This window comes from Artemia franciscana, chromosome 2, assembly GCF_032884065.1.
Source record: "Artemia franciscana chromosome 2, ASM3288406v1, whole genome shotgun sequence".
NCBI classification, from domain to species: domain Eukaryota; kingdom Metazoa; phylum Arthropoda; class Branchiopoda; order Anostraca; family Artemiidae; genus Artemia; species Artemia franciscana.
This window is the reverse complement of record NC_088864.1, coordinates 64,911,015-64,925,667: the sequence shown is the minus strand read 5'-3', so window position 1 is coordinate 64,925,667 and position 14,653 is coordinate 64,911,015. Positions and strand designations below refer to the sequence as shown.

Here is a 14,653-nt window from a genome sequence, read left to right as displayed (position 1 = left end):
CCACAAATATTGCTCACTTATTATGATTTACTTTTGTAATAGTTTTCTTTAGTGTTAATAAATTGATTGATTGATTGATTGACTTATAAAGATAGTATAGATGTAGAGACTTGCTAAAATCTGGGATGAAACAAAAAGTAAGCAGACTTAGTAAAATAAATAAGTGATTAAATTTATTTTTATACAATTACAATGTATACAAAACATGTTAAAAATTAAAATGCAAATCATAAGTTAGTGATCAGGTTTATTAACTCAGACTAAACTAATCTGCACCAGAGACCAACTGTCCTCCCTAGGTTTTGGTAAATATATTTTTTTACATTTTTACTGTAAAATTTCAAAAATGGCAAAATGTACCCCTTCCTTCTAGATTTTGAAATCTTTGTCCCCTCCCTCTACATTTAGTGAATTGGCACTGTGGCATCTCATTTACAATTTTTCAGCCTTAGAAACGGGGTAAGGGTAGAGTAAAGTACTTGAAAACATCTTCCCAAGGCATAATTGAGACTCAACTTATTCCTGAATAATTAATTCTCCTATTTCAACTAAGGTAAGATAACCAGTTGTTGGACAGCTAATCACCACTCTAGCATTTAAATTGTCATAAAATTTATATCATACTAGCCTACCAAAAAGGTGAATTGCTTCATTATTTGATTGATCAAAATCTTCTAAATGGATATGATATGAGCTTGGATATTTCCATAGCCTACACAATACTCATAGTTTTGAATATACTGATAGACAACATAGGAGTCTAATCTTGGAAATATATTTGAAGCTTGAGCCTAATCTTGGAAAATACTGCCTAATCTTAGATAAAGGATCTCTGAACAACCATATATGCATATAATACATTGCTGTTTGTATGGTACCACCATAGCTTGTATTGTATAGTACCATCATAGCATTATATGGCACAGTATATGGTTTTTATTACTGAATTACACTTCTAAGGAGGCACATGCAGGAGTAATTTATGAAAACAGTAGCCTAGCAAGAATGCATCATATAATAAGAGAAATAATTCTTATCAGGTAAGAGAACCAAAAAACAGAGTGTGCCCACACTTAAGATGTAACTGTCACTAAAAATAGCTGGCCCAAATTGATTGACTTTACAAAGCTTTTAAAGATATGATAATAGCCTACTGTAAGTTTTTATACTTTGTTTTTATACTACAATGTTTTTATACAAGTTTTATACTACAATGTTTTTTTCAAAATTTAGGAAATGTATTTGCATATCTTTAAAACCTTATTAAATGGAATTGAGCTAAGTTATGAAGCTGAAAACAATTTTGTTGTACTTTAATTAAGCATAAGATCTATTTTGCAAGGTTTCACTTTTATAACACACATATTTTTAAAGGTCATCATAGGTCAAGGCCCTCTAGAGGGAGAAGGAGTGGAGGTAGTTGCTTCAAAATACCTTCCCAGGACATACTTTAGTCTGTAGATTCATCCATGAAAGGTTCATTTTCCTAACCTAGACCCTTTCTAAGATAGCAAGAAGTCAATTAACTAGAATTTTACCCAGTCTAATTTCCCACTGAGTGAGACAATCAAAATTAATTAGCTTTAGCCTAGCCAATAGCCTACAGCATAGTCATACAATTCATGCAGGCTAGCCTAAGTTGACAACTTACCTGAATATGAGTTAAAAAAGAAAATTTGAAATAGTCATTAATAACAGAGAGTGTTGGCTGTGACAGGTTGAAAGAACTCCATGGTTTCCTTTTAGAATTGGTGCTGCACATTACTGGACTAAGAACATAAGCACATTAATCTTTTTTAAAGTTTGTTGCCACCGACAGCATTTTAAATAAGGGTTTCACAGAAGAAAGAACCCAAAACATTTTCATTTACTCAGCGCCTTTGTTCTTATTGCGCAATAACGTCAAAACCAAGTGACAAATTACCAATTGGCTGACGAATGGGATCAGAGCCAGGGGTAAAGTTGCTATGGGGTAGCCAGACGTCACTTCGCTCTCCCCCAGCTAAAATTTAGTGTCTTTGAAAGTCTCGTCCTGAATAATTCAAGCATCCACAGGAACATGTCACTTTTCTTTCGATATTATTATATTGATATCCATGAAAAACAAGACCAGATAAATGAAATTTACATCTACATCTTCTTTTCCCGTGTGAAGATGAAAGATGTAAATATTTACATCTTTCCTTTCAAAATATCAATTCCTCTTTATCTGCGTCTAAAATTAAATCTTCCTTTTCAACAAAAAAATTACCTCTAGAAGGTGAAAGAAAACTGATATAATATACCAGCCTTAGGATCTATTTTTAATTCTAGGAAGCATTTTCGTATATAAAAGAGTTTATTGCATCTTGTTTACTTTTCTTGGTGTTACTTGATAAGAACACAAGAGGCTTTAAGATCCAAAATCCTAGGAAAAAAGTAAAAAGAAAAATGAATTGGTAATTTTTGCAGGTATTTCCTAGAAATCTAGAATAGATAAGAATTTTAATCTCAAGTTTTTGAACAAATAGTTTGTTTTTTTTACGTGAGTTCAACATTACGTGATCCCTAAGATGTTTATTTTCGGAGCTAGGACAGTTTCATTTTGTCACAAATGAACATTTTTTAGTTGCTGAGGAAAAGAGGATTTTTATGTTCTTTTCTGAAAACCTACTGAAAATTTAGCCGAACTCCCCAAGATACCCAAGTTTTCGATGATGTCTTCTAAGATCATGAATATCTTATGATCTCTTACTGTTTCTGATCTGTACACAATTGATTAAGTGAAAAAAAAAAACATTATAAAAGCAGCAGTATTGCTCCACAACGCAATAAAAGACACTCACATTTTTTAAATAAATGTTACATGTTTATTATAGGACTTCCCAGCCCTTGGCGTGCCAACAATCTTGATGAAAATAGACACTTCATGTTTGCTACCAATCTCAACTCCAGGAGTGAAAGTTTATAGGGAAAAACTGATTCCCCATTTCAGCCTAAACTACCAAACTACCCCTATACTGACGCTCGATTTTCTCCGAGAAAGTATAATCGAGAGAACGAGTCTGATACTCTATGCTTAAAGATGCTGTCTTTTGCTTTTTTTCATTTTTTTAATTTTCAGTAATCCTGGCTACCACAGAAGCAAGAGGCTTAGTTGGAATTGGGGTCCAAAACTGGGAGAAACTGTGCGAGAAATTATCAAAACACGAAAAACGGACTTCCACAAATCTAGTTACTCAAGATAGATCGATTATACATTAATTACAGCAGGGACTGGGACTCCCATAGCATCGACTGCCGACGAGACCCGAAAAGAAACGATTGAGTGAAATCGTGCACAAATTTCAACGTTAATTAAGACGGTAAATGTTCTGCCCTTCAGGGATTATAGCTCAGAGGGCAAGACGAAGAAGGGAATTCAGGACACCGTGGGAACATCCTTTAAATCCTAGGACTCTTTTTAGATGGGAATGGTTACGGGAGAAAACGATAAGGGGCCTACACTAGTCCAGAGAATCAAAATGAATACATCAAAGTAATTGTCGGTTGCCTAAGAGACGACAAGAAAGCAATCAATTGCGAAATGCTGGTTGATCTTAGCTGTTTAAACTGAAAGTAAATCTAAGAAAGAGCAGTTGAGCCTTATTGTCAGATTTGAAGATCTTAACTGGGACGTGCGTGAAGAGCCACTCGGCTGTGTTTACTTGGAAAAGCTTAATGTAGGTAGCCTCGCCTCCGCTATTCGACTTTAATCGAGAAGCCCAATATAGCATAAGAGAACTGTACAGCACAGTGTTATGATAGTGCAGTGGCATGAGTAGAGCCTGTAACGGGGTTTAAGCATTGTTGAAGGAACTTACACCGCAAGTAAGATACGTTCATTGTCGTTTTGACGAAAATTTGGCCACCTTTTATTTTGATTCCACTGTTGGCTCCCAGAAAAGGAAATGTACCAAGAATGACGGGGTCTATGAACCAAAATGTACCAAGAATGACGGGATGTATGACCCATTTATTGAGTTTAAAGTGGTCATTCTGTATTTTGTTATCGACAGACTGGTCTCCTAGCTGAACAGTCGAATTGATCTCAACGACTCTTTATTGCAGTCACTTGAGGCTTTCGACCCAAAGTCTTGTAGGGTTTTTGATCCAGGACTCTTTCTCATGCTTCAAAATGAGTACTCATCCTTGGAAAGTGTTGAGCTAACGTTTGCCATCACAAGTAACGTTCGTAAAGACACACATCAAACGGCTTGGACCAAAGAACACATCGTAAAATCGATCAGTTCTTATTGAGAATCTGGAAGCATTATGTTTGATCCTTAATACATTTGACCTAATTTGATTGCTTTCTGTATCGACTGCATCAAACGAACGAAGAATTCTTTTCGTGTATGAAACACATAAGAGCATATTTTCGCAAGTCTATGTCAGACGACCGACTAAGTGACCTATTGGCGCCTTAGTCACACCCAGCCCAAAAAAGAAAAGAAGCTTAAGGTTAATGACGCAGTGAAAAAATTAGCAACCTGAAGAAGTGTCTTTTCGCCTGGGTAGATTTGTGAAAAATTTCTTTGGTTCTTTTTTTACTATGTTTTATTCTTTAATTTAAACTGCTGGTGGTCACTTGACTTAGAAAATGAGCTCCAGCTCAACCCCCCCCCCAAAAAAAGGAATCTAGAAGAAATTACAACCCTGATCAGAGCCATTCAAAAGGCAAGAGAACTGGGTCAATTGCCCCGGGCACGGCAGCTGCAGGGCACCATAGCTAGGGATCACCCAGTTTAATCAATATTACTATGTCTTTCCGTGTTTCGACAAGTTTAAACTAAGAGCTCCAAGTTAAGCTTCGGTGATAGAGGCTCTTGGAGTTCACATACTTCAGAACCATATTTGGCTGATGTCATTGCTGTAGTCTTCAATACTCTAACCATGGTTCACAGACTTAATTTCCTATTCTTCCAAAGTCTTTTCTACGCCCTGAGCCTTAGCTATTGTTTTTTGAACAATATCAAGGCACCCGCCATCTTAACTAATAATACTACCATTAAATTAGCAAACAGGTTACAGTGGTGGATGGTGTTAACGCTAAATCTAATATATTGAATCATAGGTGTAATGCAAACGTTATTCCCAATATTATTCCAAACGACAATAATAAATACTTATAATTTATACTCAGGATTAGCAATACAGCCATATGGAAAATTTTGGTGTTTGCCATAATTTTCAAGAATTTTATTTTGAAAATAAAGTACTTCCAATAAAATTAATACTTTTTCTTGGAATTTCTTGCTTTTTTTCAATTTCAAAGGATAACCCTTTTGTAATTGCTGCTAATATGTAGGTCAGATTCACTAAAAGTTTTCTTTGAAAATATGCGTTTGACCCCTCTAACTGAAGACACGGAAACGTCTAGTTCAAGAAAAACTAAGCGCTAAATGTTTAAAAGTGTTTTTCAGCTTGTACCTGATCAGATTACCTTAAGGAGCCTAAGTTATGTAGCATAAATTATGGGATTTTACTTGGTTTTTTCACATTGAAATTTTCCCGTTCACATTGAAACATAAGTAATGTTATTATTATTCCAGAAAGAAAATTTAGGATAAAGTATACATTTTAAATTTTATTGAACAAGTCAACTACAGAAAAAATTATCTTTGCTAGATTGTGAAAAATGCCTGTTTCCAACTTCCAACATTTTTGTTAATTTATCCCACTGTTTACAACAATGGTATGTAATACTAACTGATATCTCACAGATTTCGCCTCAAACAACTGAACAATTCCAAACTACCAGTTAATGCTACAATAATGTGCCGATCAATAGCACTTAAAAATTGCAGTGTTGTCATGCAATAAAGCTAGGCTAGTTTGACCTACAGTCTATAAAAATCGTGGAGAAATTTGGAAAGTAAAGTTCTTCCTAGTTTTGCTTTTTATTACATCCTGACACTTGGCAAAACTCCTCATAATTAGCAAAACCTTAACAAAAATTGTTGAATGATGTGGCCTCTATTGTTTTCTTTAGCACATACAAGTAGCCATCGAAAATCTTTTGGCAAACTCATAGTATCTTCTTATAGTTTTTCGTTAATGAAATAAAAAATAAAATAAAGTGCCAGAGAAAAGCAAGCCAGCCAATAAAAAATGTATTATTTTACTTATCAAAAAATTTAGCTCGTACTTTAGACTTGATAAATGATTTTATACGATTTAACTATAAATATTCTATTGACCCATTTATGAAATGTTATTCACTAAACTAAAAAAGAGACATTGAAAGACTAAATTCCCAGAATCACATAGTAGCCACTGCGAAATTTAAGACGAGCTGCCCATCTTGGACAGTTGCTTTGCAATTTTAATTCTTTGGACTAAACAAATATGGCCTATTTGCAATATAATTCCTGATCATATTTTCAATTGATGCCATTTTTTAAAGTATAGCCTATACTAAATTTATCTTGTACTTACACTGTATGGGTATAAAATAAAGTTCTCAACTGACTACCACTAACTTGAAAAATGTTCAGTTTTCTAAGTAGGCTAAGCTATGTGAGCTAAGTGAAAGTATAATTTATGGAGGAATAAATACTTTATCATTGATCAGAATTACTCTCTTTATATGATTAAATTGTTATTTCTGGCTATTTTGTCATTTTCGTTCAAGCTCTTAATGAGCCGAATGATTAATACCTTTCCTGTGACAAATTTAGAAATATTTTTGTTCGACCATGGAAGAAAAAGACATCTTCTTCTATTAGAAACTATTAACAGGAAATTTAAAAAAGAATTAGGAAAGCAGGAGGACAAATAATTGTCCCACAATTAAAATTGTTTTTTGTGATTCTTATAAATTGCAATTTAACGTGTTAAAATTGGTGGGACGCCGTCTCCGTATTTGTGGCTCCTAACTGGCAACAATGACAGGCTGAAGTTTTGAAACTGAAACACGTTTTGTTCAGATTTGTAGCCTACAGAGAAAAGGACACCAATATAAGGTAAACCTTTCACCTTTATTTTGGATTTTGGTATCTTTTTAGGCTTTAGTTTGGAGGGTAATGCTTATATTAATGGGCCTTTCAGTTAGGTAAAAGCCTAAATAAACTTACCACTGTAGCCTAGTTAGAATTGTATCTTGAATCCAAATTCAACATGCATTTGCATTGGGAATAATTTTCACCCCACCTTCGTATGTGCTGATTCTGGCTACATAGTTGCACATTAAGGGGGAAGTGTAAAGTTCAAACTTACCTATATTGTCAAAATTACATCCTGAATCCAAATTTAACATTCATTTGTGTCAAAAATGAACTTTATCCTCCCTCCCTAACATGCAAATAAATGCCTTGAATTGGATTATACCCTGAATTGGTATGTATAGGGGTGGGTATGAAGTTCATTTCCAACACAAATGCATGTTAAATTTGGATTAAGGATGTAATTCTGATTTTAAAGGTAAGTTTATTTCTTAGCTACCTGAATAGTCTATAATAATAAACCTTAGTGGTTTTGGAAATTTAGGGCTAATTCCTGTTAAGATGTTTTAGTAGCCTACTTCTTCAAGCCATATCCAGTTTTTTTGTTTCTGAAATAGGCCTAGCTAGGCTAATTCTTCAAAACCATAGACTATCCAATAGGGTAAATCAGGATTAGACAAAGGATTTAGGTTCTCACTTTTGTTGGCCCTCATTTGGCCATAAGTTGTGAAAGGTCAGTGCCCTTTGGAGAAGGGCACTTATCACAAACCTTGGAGACAAACCTTATCAAGATCTTTACGGGCTCTCAACCTCCCTACCCTCGTGTACAGGCGCAACCATAGCGACAAGATGATGACCCGCAAATTGCTGAACTCATCATATGCCAAGATCCTGCCCATCCACCCAGGCCCCCCACAGTGCACCAGAGGACACTCAAAGAAGCTGTTCAAGCAGTCAGTCAGAACCAGGGCCAGAAAAAGTTTCTTCACCAACAGAGTCGTCAACCCCTGGAATGAACTGTGCAAAGCAACAGTCTCAGCCCCCACCCCCGAGGCATTCAAGAAGGCACTGGATAAAGAGTGGGCCACAAAAGACTGGAAGTATGAGTGGGACATTCCGTCCTGCTCATACTTGCTATGAGACATCACCGATTCAACTCAGGAGCATTCAACAGATCTACAGATCTTAATTTGCTCTGAAGTGCAAATTAAGGTAATTAAGGTAAGGATGGAGTAAATATAGCCTAGGTAGAGTAAGATATCCAGTAGGCTAGTTTGACAGCTTTTAATTGTTTTGAAGCATTTGAAGCTTTTAATTGTTTTAAAAAGTAGAGTTGTGGCAAAGAGTCAAACTTTACTGTAAAGAGCAAGACGTTGAAGAGGGGACAACCCATTTCATGGAGTAATTTCTGTTTGTTTTAACTTTTAATGTCACTCCTTACTTACAGTTAAAAAAAAACTAGTTTTTTCCATTTAATCTCACCAAAAGACCAAATGTACATGCTACTGCTAATACTACTGTTACTGCTACATTTATTACTACCACTACCACTAACAACTATATGTAGGGCTAAGTGCATGGAGATGATAATTTTAAGAAGTATATAAACATATAGGTTATCAAAAGGACATATCAGCAATGTCATAGGAATGGCTAATTATATTAAGTTGAAACTTCCAGGAATTGATAAGAGGAATGTTCAGCTGATGAAAAGGCAATAGGGTAATATTATTACTGCTACTAGTACTATTGCTGTGCAATATTATTACTAGTCATATCAGTACTACTACTTTGACTATTGCTACTATTGCTAATGTACACACTAAGGGTATAAAGGGGAAGCTTTTAAAGAATATTTAGGCAGATGTTGCACTAAATCAAAACAAACTATGAGCATGTGGACTTTCAAAGAGGTGACAAAGTAATTTCTGAAGTATAACTTATTAATTTAGACCTTTAAGGGTAAGTTTTGGGGGATTTTAACTAGTCAGAAGGCACTATATGTGTACTTTTAATACTACCACTACAGTTATTGTAACTAATGGTGCTAAAGATATTGAAATGAAACTTTTAGGGAATATCTAGAAGTTTCAATTAGACGAAAAAACTGCATTCATGCAGGTTTTCAAAAGGGGATATAAGCAATATCATAGGCAGCACCACTGTATAATAGCTAGAAGTATCATTGAAACTTTTAAAGGAGTTAATTCAATTCAAGATTAAAAATTCGGGTGCCCTTTTAAAAGTAACAAGAGATAGGAGGGCAACAGGCCCTTCTTTCAAGCCCATTCATTTTCCAAATGTGTCAAGTCAAAACTTTCAGACAGTCATTTTGTTTAGCATTGTAGAATGATCCAGCAACTATGTCTTTAGGGATATTAGGCATGTCAACCCCCCATAATTGCAATTGGCTCATTATGCTTTAAAACTAAATGTTGCTTTAAAACTAATTGTTGCTTTGTAACTAATTGTTGCTTTAAAATAAATCAAAAGGCATTATGTTATGGCTGCCAATAAGACACCTCAGCAATATATCAAGAACGACTGGGGGTATTAAGTTGAAACTGTTTAGGGATACTATTATTACTACTTCTGCGCTTACAATTTAAATAAATAAGAAGGGTGCAAGTGTGTCCAGGTTGTCAAAGAGCATAGATAGGATCTTTCCGGAATGACATTAAGTTTAATTTCTCAGGTCAGCCTCAGAAGCTATTAAATTAAATTAAAAAATACTGTTTGTGTCAGGATTAGAAATTGTTGAAAAAGGTTTTCCAACATACAAATAGCAACCCATATTTTGGATTCTTATAGGAAAAAACTGAAAAGACATAAAATATTATTTCTTCCTTGAAAAAGACTATTTCAATAAAAAACGAACAAAAATTAATTTAAAAAAGGTATTCCACAAAACAAGTTTTTCAAAGAAAAGTAAAGAGCTCCATTAAGCCAAGAATGAACAAAAGTAAAGTCTAAGTATCTTCTAAGCATAAAACTAACACAAATCACTATAAAAAAATAAATGAAACTCAAAACGAAAAGAAATTACAATAAATAGCTGAGTCAAACTCAAAAGGAGCAAAAATTAAGATAAGTAGGGCTGTAACCCCATGACTTCTAAAGACCAGAACACAATTTTCGCTTTACTGAAAACAAAATATGTTTGAAACGTTTTCACTTTTCTTGCTTTTATAATAAAAAAAAATAACAAAAATCAAGGAAGAAATATCAGTATGTCAATTAACCTGAGAATCCACGGTCATTTGTTTTTATGGCACTTGGTATTAACCAAGCGTCTTATAGCAATCTCAAATTCTGTCGGTATGTCTGTCTGTTGGTCCTGGTTTTGCTACTTTAGGCACTTCCAGGTAAGCTAGGACAATGAAATTTGGCAGGCATATCATTAGGGACCAGACCAGATTAAATTAGAAATAGTCATTTTCCCGATTTGACCATCTGGGGGGGAGAGTGGGGGGCCGGTTAATTTGGAAAAATAGAAAAAAATGAAGTTGATCAGATCTTAATGAAATTTGATGTTTGGAAGGATATCATGTCTCAGACCTCTTATTTTAAATCCTGACCGAATCTGGTGACATGGGGGGGGATTTAGGAGGGGGAAACCGAAAATCTTGGAAAACATTTAGAGTCAAGGGAATGGGAATCTGAGAAAATTTGCCCTATTTTAGAAAATAGCAGAAAACAACCCCTAAAAGTCATAGAATCTTAACGAAAATCACACCATCAGATTCAGCGTATCAGAGAACCCTTCTATACAAGTTTCAAGCTCCTATCTACAGAAATGTGGAGTTTTGTATTTTTTACCAGAAGGCAGATCACAGATGCGTGTTTATTTGTTTGTTTGTTTTTTCTTTTTCCCAGGGGTGATCGTATCGACCCAGTGGTCCTAGAATTTTGCGAATGGGGTCATTCGAACGGAAATGAAAAGTTCTAGTGCCTTTTTCTAGTGACCAAAAAAATTGGAGGGTACCTTGGCCCCCTCCCACGCTCATTTTTCCCAAAGTCGTCGGATCAAAATTCTGAGTTAGCCATTTTATTCAACATAGTCGAAAAACCTTATAACTATGTCTTTGTGGATGGCTTACTCCCCCACAGTCCCTGTGGGAGGGGCTGCAAGTTATAAACTTTGAATTTGATGGTTTTCGGTTGGGAGGAGGGGTTGGGAAGAGGGGGTTATGTGGAGGAAACTTTTCATGGAGGAATTTGTCATGGGGGGAGAAGATTTCCATGAAGGGGGCGCAGTATTTTCTAGCATTATTTAAAAAACAATGAAAAAATAAATATAAAAGTTTTTTCAACTGAAAATAAGGAGTAGCATTAAAACTAAAAACAAACAGAAAATATTCCGCATATAAGGGGTTCACCTCCTCCTAATACCTCACTCTTTACGCTAAAGTATATTTAGTAATTTCAACTATTTATTCTACGGCCTTTGTGATTCAGGGGTCATTCTTTAGGAATTAGGACAAAATTTAAGCTTTAGTGTAAGGAGCGAGGCAATGGCGAGTGGGTGAACCCCTACATATATATGATAAAAACATACGAACATAGACGTTTGTTACGTTAGCTAATTCGTAAGTTACGTATATCTTTTACTAATGAAAACGTTCGTAAAAAAACTACAAGTTCTAGTTGCCTTTTTAGTACCCAAAAAATTGGAGGGCAGCTGGGCCTCCTCCTTCCTCCTTTTTTCTCAGAATCGTTCTATCAAAACTATGGGAAAGCCATTTAGCCAAATAAATAAATATGCAAATTTCGTTTTAATTATTCATCTGCAGAAAGCCGAAATCAAAACATGGATTAACAATAAAACGTTCAAAAATTTCATTAAAAAAAACAAGTTTTTTTTAACTGAAAGTAAGGATTGACATTAAAACTTTTAACGGACAGAAATTACCCCGTATATGAAAGGGGCTGTTCCCTCTTCAATGCCCTGCTCTTTACGCTAAAGTTTTTACTGTTTTAAAAAGTAGAGTTGAGAGAAAGAGTCAAACTTTAATCCCCAAAAGAGCAGAGCTCGTGAGGTTGGGTGTTTAAATAATAGGACATACATAAAACAAAATCTCTTGTCAAGATAAAAGTAATAATAGCAAAATTAGCTTAGTTAACAAAGAAAAACAACAACAAACACCTAGAAAAAAAGGAATAAAAGAAAGGAAGGGAGAAAAGAAATTCTGGACAGGAGCGACGTGGGAGGCTATCCCATCTCGGAAATAAAAACAAAACACACAAAAAATTAATTTTTTTAAATTCCATTATTAAAGGTAAACAAACAAACATTAAAAAACAGTTTTTAATAATAGGTTCTTTAAATACAGCTGAGAAATTTGTGATGGATATATCTGAGTTTGATCATTCAGCTTATTTTTATTTGGAATGAATGGCATTAAGTACCTAAGTGAAAATCTTGACCTTTCGCAAAAACCTTGACCTTTCTTTTGAATCTAACTAACATATTGTTTACGGATCAGCTTTATTGGGGAAATTTTTCTCAAGACAGTTTCTTCGAAAACAAACTTTTGGATACTATAGAGCATAGCTTTTTCTTTACTAGGCCATATTGATGACATATAGAATAGAATATGATTTATTGGCTAAAATAGCACACAAGCTAGCATAAGCACGTCAGAACAATTACAATTACAATGATAAAATAAATGTTAAGGGATAAACATAATTACAAAGTTAAATCAATTATTAAAATGCGAAACAAAATAGGGAACGAAAGAGTTTTTGTACCTCATTGTCAACATTTGGGGACACAAGTCAAGTTGAGTATTTGGAGCTCTACGAGCATTAAGTCTTGTATTGAGAAGGATTGGGGGGTTTTCTTTGAAGGGAGGAAGAAGACGTCGATGATAGTCAGAACTAAGGCACTTGTACCCAAAGTTCATGGTAAGGAAGTGACGTCGTGATTCCAATCTAGTGAGTTCAAGTCTAGCCAAACCTTCATCATAAGTAGTATAGGACGTCCCCAGTATAATTTTTATAGCTTTTTTTGAATGCTTTCAATTTTAGATCATTGGGATTTGGTCAACCCAGGGTGCCAGACAGGGCAAGCATATTCAAGACAAGGTCTTATATAAGACCAATAGTCCTGTCCTTTGATGGGAGGAAGGCCAGTCTTTTTTGGAGATGTGGCTGGAATCAGAAAATTGAACACCATTTGACCTACATTTTCCATGCATAAAGGTGCTTCTAGGACCAACATCATTAGGAAGTGTTCATCCTTGCCATTTGTGTAATTTTACCTTGAAAAGTGTGAAGGTTTTTTATGTTATAAGAGCTCCTAATTATAAATTCTTAGTGGGGATAAGATACTCATCTTGGGCTAAGTCTAGCTGAGATGACACCTACTCCTCCAAAATCATATAGGCTGTCTGATGACTTTGATCCCAAGAGTTTTGGTTCATAGACAGATATGCAGCAAATATTAAAAAAAATTCTCACAAATCGGCAATAGGCTAGGATTTTCCCTTTGGAACGATTAGCCATTGTTTTTTGTGTGCTTTTGTGTGTGTGTGCGTGATGGGGGGGGGGGTAATTAAAGAAAGGTGTTTTTAGTTACCACAATATGCATAATTAATCATTATTATCTTTTGGAGATGCCCTCTACTTATTAAAAGCTCCAGTATTTTTGGTTGTATATCTTAAGAAGGAAGTGTCTTTACAGAGGTATCTTATGATAGAGAAAGACTCAGAAGGTGTCTTTTTCAATCATCTAATTAAAAAGTACCACACTTTGTACGTTAATATAGCGTTGCTGCGAAAAATATGGTTCTATCTCACCTTCTAGGGCTATAATGAGAGAAAGACATAGATGGCTACGACCCGTTTTGTGAACGAAGGATGTCATGACATATTGCCAAAGATCGTCCTTTTAGGGCATTCATCTAGGTGTATGTGCTTGGCATTCATATAAGAAACTTATCCGTAAACGTGTGAAGGAGATGGCCTCAAAGTGGCCCATGGGGATATCTTAGACATAAATCAAGTTAAGTCAAGTCATCTAGGGCTAATTGTAAAGCATGTTGTCCCCCAACGAGGCGAGAAGAAGTCGTAAGGATGGATTTAGAGGAACTGAGACTTCCCGAGAAAGGTAAAGAGGGAAGCTTTCAATAGATTAGGCGGAAGGAAGAGCATTCGTAGGTGTGTTGGCCTCAGGCGGCTTGGTGCTTCAGTGAGCTGTTGGTAGTAGTAGTAAGTGCTCACAGGTACCCGTTTTTTTCAAAGTTCTTCTTTCAGGCTCATGCTTGTTGATTACGAACGATATATTCGCAATAATTAATGAATAAGCACAAGTATCTGGTATAGAGGCTTATTCCTTTCTTCATGTCAATGTTCACATAGTTACTTCTTCCAAAAGTTAAACCGTCTATGGTAAGTAAATTGCAACCCTTGTTAATTCAAACTGGAACTCTAAAAATTCTTATGTTCGATAGCCACAATAAAGTAATAAAAAAGCAAAACAATGTGTTTTCGTCAAATGAGTCTGCTATTTATGATGATTACATGTAGGCAAGATTCAATATTCAAAATTTATACCTCAAAAGTTGATAACATGAGGGAGACAGGATAATTTCAGAGAGAAAATAGAAAACACCCCCACCCCCCAAAAAAAACAAACGGGAAGGTCTTAAAGAACATTATATCATTAGATTCAGAATATTTGA

At 35.1% G+C, this 14,653-nt stretch overlaps 1 protein-coding gene and 1 long non-coding RNA gene across 4 annotated transcripts in view; one reads left to right on the top strand and one right to left on the bottom strand.

Annotated features, from left to right (window-relative positions):
• Window positions 1-1,821, bottom strand: part of LOC136043954 (ATP-dependent RNA helicase DDX55-like) — a 58,122-nt gene extending 56,301 nt beyond the window's left edge. The window contains exon 1 of the mRNA XM_065729030.1: window positions 1,652-1,821. Coding sequence (XP_065585102.1) covers window positions 1,652-1,762 — 111 coding nt within the window. The 5' untranslated portion in view covers window positions 1,763-1,821. The remainder of the gene's footprint in view (window positions 1-1,651) is intronic.
• A 5,089-nt stretch (window positions 1,822-6,910) lies between these two features.
• LOC136043953 (uncharacterized) overlaps window positions 6,911-14,653 on the top strand; it is a 107,869-nt gene continuing 100,126 nt past the window's right edge. For all 3 annotated transcript variants that reach the window (XR_010621761.1, XR_010621760.1, XR_010621762.1), the window contains exons 1-2: window positions 6,911-6,986; window positions 14,226-14,360. This is a non-coding gene — a long non-coding RNA (uncharacterized LOC136043953). The remainder of the gene's footprint in view (window positions 6,987-14,225; window positions 14,361-14,653) is intronic.